The 9,961-nt window shown below is 28.8% G+C and overlaps 1 protein-coding gene across 5 annotated transcripts in view; it reads right to left on the bottom strand.

Annotated features, from left to right (window-relative positions):
• Positions 1 to 5,140: 5,140 nt before the first annotated feature.
• LOC106478284 (kelch-like protein 8) overlaps positions 5,141 to 9,961 on the bottom strand; it is a 70,517-nt gene continuing 65,696 nt past the window's right edge. For all 5 annotated transcript variants that reach the window (XM_022381865.1, XM_022381866.1, XM_013938814.2 and 2 more), the window contains one exon: positions 5,141 to 9,078. In XM_022381865.1, the coding sequence (XP_022237573.1) occupies positions 8,937 to 9,078 (142 nt within the window). In that variant the 3' untranslated portion in view covers positions 5,141 to 8,936. The remainder of the gene's footprint in view (positions 9,079 to 9,961) is intronic.

Here is a 9,961-nt window from a genome sequence, read left to right as displayed (position 1 = left end):
AGACCAAACCAAGCCTTTCTAGTAGTGAGGTATCGAAATGGTGTATTAAAGTGTTTTACACTCGCAAAAAGAAACCTATCATTCTATACCTATAGAATGATAGGTTTCTTTTTTGTTTGTGTAAAACACTTAAATACACCATTTCGATATACACGATTTGTTTTTTTTTGTACTTTGCCAAAGATGTCAAATTATAGCTAGAAAGATATATAATTTCTCTCTTAAGAATGTGGGCACCAGGAACCCAGCTTGTCTACACCCATGTACAAATTCGATATTCTAAAAAGTCCACTATTTCCTGATTTTTAAAAATAAACAATTGACTTTAGTGTAAAATTCTTTCTATATAATAAAATGTCCACTTTCTTTTTTGGAAAAAGACCCTTCTCTCACCACTTTATAGTGCTATCTGCACCCCTGGATTACCTCATTATTACCTAACTACAGATCCTATACTTAATTACAAATTTAAACACTTCTTGAAGGCTTACTATATATATCCATTTACAAGTTTATTATAATAGATACAATGGAACAAAAAACTTAAAACGTAACACCATCTCAGAGTAGTAACTGTCTATATGTGAACAATATCAACTAACACTAAACACTTACGATATTAATAATTCAGTTGTAAGATTCTGGAATTGTGCAGTGTTATTCACAACCCTACACATAAAATTATGGAACTAAAAAGCTTCAAAAGATAAACTGAAATTCTTGAAGTAATCATGTACAATGTGGTGTTTAGGCCTAGCTTTTTCTAATGACAAAATTTAACGGTATAAAAATAAACAATTCTTTATATCAGAACTTTTAATTTCAACCTGTGGCTTAAGAAATAAATAATTGGTAAATTAATCTAAAGATTTACTATATAACCAAAATGCTATATAGATTACGCACTACCTACAACACAAAATTACCAAAAATTGACATTCATTACTGTATAATAAAATATTTTTTTCATTTTATAAACCATATATCATTGCACAACTAAATCAATATTTGAAACCTTGTTGGATGTATTTTGTTACACTGAGAGATAACTTGATTGAACAATACTTATAATACATTTAAGAGAATTAAATGTGAAACTTCAAAATAAAAATGGATCCACTTAAAAACAAACAAACAGGAATCCTGCAAGAATACCACCATAACAAATACATTCTAAATCAAATATCATATCGAAGAAGTGTTTTGAACAAAATACTGAGAATGTATATTCTATAGATCTATATCAAAAACAAATAAATTTAACTAGTTAAATTTGTAGACAAAGATAAATTAAATACTTTATATAACCAAATTAACGTATGAATAAAAACTAAAATATTCTGGTGACAATAGCTTTTTCTTACTCAAGAAGCTAGTATGTTTTATTCAAACAGTGAATGACATTTATTGTTGAAATTGTACAAACATATCCTAATATTGCTTTAGGTAATTTCTGAAAAAAAAAAAAAAGGAGCTAAAGATAATGTAACTTTAAACTTTTAAAATCTTGCACATTTTGGTATCTACAAACTAAAAAATTACCTTAGAACATGTAATATCACAAAAAGTGTTGCTATATCAATTTACTAGATTCTAAATACTGAAACAAGTAATAACTGATTACTTTTGACAATATTTTTTGTTTCTTGTTGTTATTGGTAATTATTTTAAAAACAACATTCTGAAATATAAAACTGTTAATTCAAGAATATCACATACAAGTGTAAACATATTTCAAGGAATCTATTACACATATGCAAGATTTGTGAATATGATGAAAGTTATACCAACTCTTTCATGTTTCACAGAGAAAGTTTATCAAAAATACACAGCACTATTTTGCGTGTAAGGGTTAGCATGAAATAGCGTTTGAAAGCCATTGGAGACAATTTTATTTCACTGTTTTTCATTTATTTATCATCTTATTAACCAAGCAGAATTGAATACAGTCATCTGATTTCAATAAGTTAAGAGTAGATTAGGATGTGATGCTTACACAAGAAATACCCCAGAACAACAATATATTACATGTAGATATTACCATGGCATATCATAAAATCTGTGCTTAAATAGGATTTGAATAATAAATATTTTGTAAATGCTTAAGTAACAGTAACTGTTTTTATATATCAAATCAATTGATTAGTTTTCATTCGCTGGATTACACATAATTTCTTCACAACTTTGGCATATGTAAGCCCTTTCTTTCACATTATGATTATAGCCTCTGACTTTTAAAAATATTGAATATGTTTATGAATCTAGATTAAACAAAATGCAAATGCTTCACAAACATTTAATTTTACTTATAGAGCACAATTTTCAAAAGTTGAAATTGACTTTAAAACCAGTTACTTATTCAAAAGCAAATATCATTGTGAAACACCATTAACTACCAAAAACTTATCCAGAAGTCTTACACATGTTATTAGTTGTTATTTTTTGAAGAAAAATAATTTGTACATTGAAGGATGTGTGTGTGTATTGAGTGATCTATTTCATCTACTAGATAAGAAAGACACATGAATAAATGCACATTTACATCATAATTAAAAAATTTGCAATTAGAGGAATTGCACAATAAAATCAGAAACTTAAAACTATATTTAAGTGACATACATGTAAGACCCTTAAAGTTCAAAGAAATAAGAAGCAAACAGCTGTGAACAACTCTTGGAAAGAAGTGACTTTGATATAATGTGCTTGGTTCACATCTTGAAAATCAAGCACCTTTCAACACTCCAGTTTTTTATCTTGAACTAAAAAGGATGCAAAAGCCATTTCTTCCTAATAAGTTATTTTGTAAAACAAGAATATTTTGACTTCTCATACATAGAAAGTACTGCTAATACACAACAATGTTACCATTTAACCAGACACACACAAACACACACGCATATTTATACTTATTATATAAATAAAGCATTTAATTATGAGCACATCTTTCTTTTTTCATAAGGCATAATAATAACTGGTATTACAATACAACTTATACAGAATACATGGACATTTACTAGTCTAAAAATAATAAAACTGAGCAGTTGGACAACTGAAACATCAATAAAGATGCTGACTGATTAATACAGTACATTAAGCATATGTGGCACCATTTACTGTATACATGCACATGTACTTTGAAGACATATAATATTCTGTCTATAAACATTATAATACATATTTATCATCGGAACTACTTTTTTTGAAGGAAGTACGTCCATTGAAAATAATGGAAGGCTCAAGAAACGTATATACTTTATACATTAGTATGCAGTATGTTTTTGTTTTCATTTAAAATTACAGGATTATGGAAATACAATTATTTATGTATTTTGGCCCAATCAAATAATTAATTAGAATTGAATGCAGATTGCATCACTTAAACTTTTTATAAGTATAAAAATGTACATTACTATTCTTTCTTTACAAAAGTAAAAATTACAAACAAAAATATTGCAAATATACAAACTGTACACAACATGACTGTATTTACTCTTCAGCCATCTCATTTGTTGAGGGTATTATAACTCTACAGAATTAATAGCATATTACATATTTTAAACACTATCTAGTCATAGCAAAAAAATCATAATTTGTAAAAGATAAACTATTCATCTACTTGTATGTTATGCCTAAATTTGTTAATTAACTAAACAAAAAGGATTAAGGATTACAAACATCGACTGCTGACACATGGCATAAGGTTTTTTTGCTAAGACAGCAAACAATGTCTGCTATCCAGCCTTTAAAATATAAAATAAATTTGACAAAATACAGGCTATTTTTAGTGAAATTGTAATTGATTAGGCCTTATAAAATCAACCAACCAAATATAGGAATATATTTCAAACACAGTCATTTCCCACCTTCTACCTAACAATTGAAGTTAATCTTCTTTGCATTGTGACTGAGAATGTGTTACTCACTAGTCACAATGAGTGTCTACTTCAGGGCACAGGTACAGCAGCTACAACTAAAAGCTGAATTTTACATTTTAAATGAAGAGCAAACCATTCTATTTACGTAAATATTTTTTTTTTTACAAGCTGAAGCATTAAAAACAGGCTGTTGTGGGCTGTTACAGGCTTTTTGAGCAATGATACAGGTTTTAAAGGTTAAGCTTCTGCAAAATAGGTTTTATAGGTTCAGCTGGAGGCCTGTATAAATAAATACAAGTAAACTTTGATTCTGTGTAACACAAACTATATTAACTAATGCTATACAACACATTTCTAGACTTACAGTAACTTTTTTGAAAAACCATTATTTAAATACATTTTACAAAATTATACTTACATTCAAGGAACTAGTTATATTTAACAAATTCATACATTAAATTAACAATCATAGAAACATTTCCCAAGGTTACTACTATTTAAAATAATTTTACTGAGTTAAATAACAAATACTTTTATTCTGTATATTATCTATCATTTGTTCTGAACCATAATTGTATTGTTTGTAATTAAGCACAAAGCTACACAATGGACTATCTGTGCTCTGCCCACCACAGGTATTGAAACCTGGGTTCTAGCATTGTAAGTCTGCAGACATACCGCTGTGCTACTGGGGGGGCCCATAATAGTAAAGATTTAGTTGTGACAATAGACAGACCAAAGATCCGCATTCTAGCGATTAGGCTACGCATGGCTTAGTCTATCTGTTATTATTATAATACACAGCAGCAATTGTTAAATATTGTATATTACACAGTCCAATAATAACTGTGAGGTTGACCATAGAAGTCCTTGTTGATAATATATTTTTTCCATTTATCTTAAAATAATTTCAGCAAATCTGATTCCATATTCATTAATACCTAACAATATCACATCACTAAGATTTTGAGAAGCTGTAACTATCCATACCTTTCCAAAAAACTAAAAAATAAAGTTTAAGCTGAAGGAAGACGTACAACATTACTCTTTGTTAATGTCACTTGAAATGAAGTGGACAAATTTTGTGTATAATCAGTGAACTGATACTGTCCAAACCAATACACTAACTTAAAACTTTGGACAAACATATAGTTGTTTCTATTTAAGAAAAACTAAATTAAATGTTGTCTTAACTCTATGAAAATTTCCATCAAAAGTGAAGAAACATTTTGAAGATGACTTTTTGCAAGGTACACAATTCTAAATGAGCTTTTTAAGTCCACATGGGTTCTTTATTTTATTTAACAGAAAAATTAAGAGTTGATTTCTAATATTTTCAAAAAACACTAAAAATTATTTTTAATCTTTGAAACTGTATCAATAAAAACATGTACAATGTATCCTTTCTTTACTTCAGAATTACTCTCTGCCTCATCTTGGTCTATAATTAAAATCAAATCAAAAGGAAGATGAACATTAAACCTTTAGGTGGCAAAATCATTTCCAACAATAAAAGATTCAGAACTTTTATATCACAAATATTTTCTACTATTATAGACACATATGGCAACAAATCGTTTAAAGGGTTAAAAAATACAAATAATGAAAAAAGCTTAAACTGGCAAAATATTTTGAGAAACTCCACTAACTTATATTTGCACTGTTACACAAAGATTGAATTTTACTCATCTTTTTTTCATACAATTTGTCACTATTTTCATACTCAGGCTGACTCTGTTACTCATTGAAATACAATGAACATTACACTATTGTAAAATATTGAAAATCATGCTACTAGGGTTTCTTCACTGCTTTGCTTCTCCTAACATTACTACCATGCTTTTATAAATGTTTTCATTAATGGTGCCATGATTATTTATTACTGTAGATTCCAAAAGACCCAGAAACTCGAGGGCTTTCAAAAAACTGACTATTCTTCTTCTTTTGAAATCTATTTGAATTTTTAGTGATCCTTTGTGCTAATTTTCATCATGGCTATTCACCAATGTTATATGATAAATTTACCATGATATGTTAAATGTAAGGACCAAACTCTCCCAGTCACATACACATTCAGGTTAATTTCATATTTGTACTACCATGTTCATGTGGTGACATCCATACTGTCACATATCTTTACTGGCACGTGATCTGACTACTCTACTCTCATATTTTTACTACCATGTTCATGTGGTGACATCCATACTGTCACATATCTTTACTGGCACGTGATTTGACTACTCTACTCTCATATTTTTACTACCATGTTCATGTGGTGACATCCATACTGTCACATATCTTTACTGGCACGTGATGACTACTCTACTCTCATATTTTTTTTTTTTTTATAAATATCAATTTTGCACTTTTATTTCATGTATTACTGTTACAAACAATGCTGTTGTAACATTTTAATCACTGTTTCACAACTTTCTCACTGTCACACATTTACCATAAATTTTATATTCATGCACCTTAAGCCTTCAATTTCAAATTAGTTGTTGTCGCAACCTAATTACAGGTACCACCGTTACAATAATGTTGACGTAACACATTAAGCATTTACACATCCTTTTACGCATTGGCGTTACACATTTTACATAAATTTTATTTTATATTGCTATCAAACTTTAACCATTATTTTCACATCCATGATACTATCATACATTTACCATCAAATCTACATTCATGCTGAAATTACACTTTAACAACTTATTTTACATCTATGTTCCTGTCATATCTTAACAAATATTTTCACACACAAACACACTACTACCACAGATACTTTAAACTTTATATTCATGAACCTTTACTTTCAATTTTGAATTCAAGCTACTGTGACACCTTAACTACATGTATCACCATTAGAACAATGTTGACGTCACAGATAACCATTACTTTCAAGATAATGCTAATGAAGCAAGTTTATATCATATGCAAATTCATGCAACTGCATAACTTATCATGATTTCAGCACTCACAGTCTAGTTCAAGAGTTTTCTTTTTTGTCTAGATAAAAACTCTAGTTATTTTCTTTCTTTTGTATCTAATTTTTAAATTAATGATCCATACACCTGAAATTACTGTAGTAAAAAATCACCAAGGTTACAAAAAGTATATCTAGCTTTTAACTCACATCAAATTCATATCACATTCCTATAAATAATAAAGTAGTGACTAGAACCTAGAAATCCCATTAAATGACAGAACTACTCTGAAATTTTAAGATTCAGGTTCCAATTTGTTATTTCATTCACGTATTTTCAGAAAAATAAAAAACAACAGAACCTTCATATTGGCAAAATATTTTTCTGACAACAAATGAGTAGTGCCTCAGCTAAGAATTTTAAATTTGTATAAAACAATAAAACATATTTATACTTGCACTGAATATTAAATTCCATGAAATGATTCTAAAATAACACCTTAATGCTGACACAAACATTGAAAAATATGCAAATTATATTAATTAAAATTGAGAAGTGAACTTGAGAACTAGCAAACAAATATGCACATAAAATATGGTTATTGTATACTTACTGCTGTTGGAGTAGAAAGTTTTAAGTTCCAACACATACATAAAACAAAATTTAAACCTAAGGAAAATTGTGCCCATGACAATACTTTATTGCATTGTGTACTAATATTTTGTATAGCCTAGTTATATATATATATATATATAGTATTTTCATGACTTTATTATACTAATAGTAGGTAGTACGTATTCTTTGAAGTGTTAAATCAAAGTCACTATTCTTTAAATTTTATTTTTACATTACAGTTGAAAACAATTTTCCACTTCCGCACATCTGCCACTACAAACAGTGTAACATCCATGCCATAAGCTAAGGATTAAACCTGCAACAGGTTCAAATTCATAATAATGAAGCATGTAACTTTGGCATGATTACCTTAGGATATAATATTTGATTGCATTTATGCTTTAACTGGTATAAGCTATGGTTCAGAAATGGTAATTACATAACTAGGCTAACAGTTGAAATAACACATGCACAATACATCATTTGGCTCACGGATTTTAACAAACTAGTAAATGTATCTTTTCTTTTACCACAAAATTTTGCAAGCTAAAAGTGTTTTGGTCAAATGAATAAAATTACATCAAATGGCCAAAGTCTGAATTCACATTAATGTTACCACTATGCAAAGTGTTGGCATTAATAGTTCCAAACAGCATTATGTCATTTCTAACCTTTGATTCAATGTTGGACACTTCATTACAATGATCTTTATTCCTGCCAGTGTTTCTACCACAGCTTGTTGCTTTTGTTTGGTTCTCAACACTGAATCTGACTAGGGTAATTTCATTTTTCTATACACCTTTATAAAATTGCTCAATTTTTTTTTCTTCAGTGTGATGACACACTGGCAAATGCATCAAGTATGATATACTAAAATACAACAACAGAAATCCAATTTTTGGAGAGGATAGATTATACAATATTGACATTTCTCACATTAAAACTCATTAACATACCTATGACACAGTAGTCAAATATTTGAATTAAACATTTAATCTAGATGTATCACAATAATTATAGTAATGAACAATTATATTGTTATTATTAAATCTTCAATATCAATTCTTACAATGAAATTGTTTATGTCTTGAGTTGAATAGCAACTAACATTTTTTTCAGGAATAAACAATTACTGTTATTAAATCTTGAATTGAATATCAATTTTTCATTTACAACTGCTGATGTTGTATTGAGTTTAATGGCATTTAACAACATCTTTTCTTTTGAAAAATTCCTGCAGACTTCAACAACAGCATAAAATAAACTTGCAAGAATTTTCATATCTAAGATACTTAAAACAGACTATTTTATTTGAGCACAAGGATTTCTTTTCTTCAAATATACACTAAAGGTTAGAGATTTCATGAAATATTAATATTTCTAAGCATTTGAATGTCTTATTATTTAAGACATGGATTTTTGACTTAATGAAATGGTTGACACTTGTAACATGAGCTACTAGTTGTTTTTGCTCTGACAGCAATTAAGACCATATGTTTCCTGTGTATCTAATGTGACCTTATGATAAGGCTTTTTCAAGCAATGCATCTCTGTCACTGTTGAGATGCTTGTTCAAGTTATAGAGGTTGGTGACTGAACAAGGACACCATGCAATTCCAGCCCCAGCTCTGCATGTCTGGATTCCTGCTGCCTGTTCCCATCTGAAATACACATTAACAAATTCAGAATAATTAATCTTGCTTCTGTAGTTCAAGGGTGGTATGGAACAATATACTAATATTTACCTAAACAGGAAACAATAAACATGTAACTGTTATTTCAGAATAAAACAAAGCATATATACTTCCAAATACATTAAAATAGGTTCATTCATAAAATTTTTTATACAGAGCTGGCCAAATGTAACTAACTATACAATTGTACACTCACTGTAGCTACTTCACTGCATGGTTACTTTTGGCCACTCCTGTATTATTAGAACATCCCATAAGCTGAAAAAAACTATAACAATATTGTAAATGTTAAAAAAAGATTTAACTGCAAAGAAATTTTCCTCTATACTTTAAAACCTATATGTTGGAACTCACTAGATGCTATCAATGATTAAGAAACAGTAAAGATTAATATTACAGACTGCAATTTACCAGTCAGTCAGACAGACAAAAAAATTTTATGTCACCAAAGTATCACAACCAATGACCTTTGGTTAAAATGATCAAGCTTACTATTTTATTCACAAATGACTTTATATTAGTTTCTAGAAAATAGCTGGTAGTGTGTCTACATCCACATTTACTTTCTAATTTAAGGAATTATATTGTATTAGATATCCGATACTATCAAGTAAGTTTGCTTACAACTGTTCTGGATGACTAGGAAGTATGTATTAGAATAATCTATCTAATACTTATTAATCACGTGTGATATTTATTGGTTGATGTTTGCTATGCATACACTGTACTGTAAACAAAGAAAAAAGTTTTGACAACTAAGAAAATAGTGCTAATAGCCATTGACAAACTGTTTAACAAGAAGTTACTGCCAATGAAACAGCATATAATAAAAAGAACAAAGTTAAAGTCT

Source organism: Limulus polyphemus, unplaced genomic scaffold, assembly GCF_000517525.1.
Source record: "Limulus polyphemus unplaced genomic scaffold, Limulus_polyphemus-2.1.2 Scaffold196, whole genome shotgun sequence".
NCBI classification, from domain to species: domain Eukaryota; kingdom Metazoa; phylum Arthropoda; class Merostomata; order Xiphosura; family Limulidae; genus Limulus; species Limulus polyphemus.
This window is presented reverse-complemented; position numbering and strand designations above follow the sequence as displayed.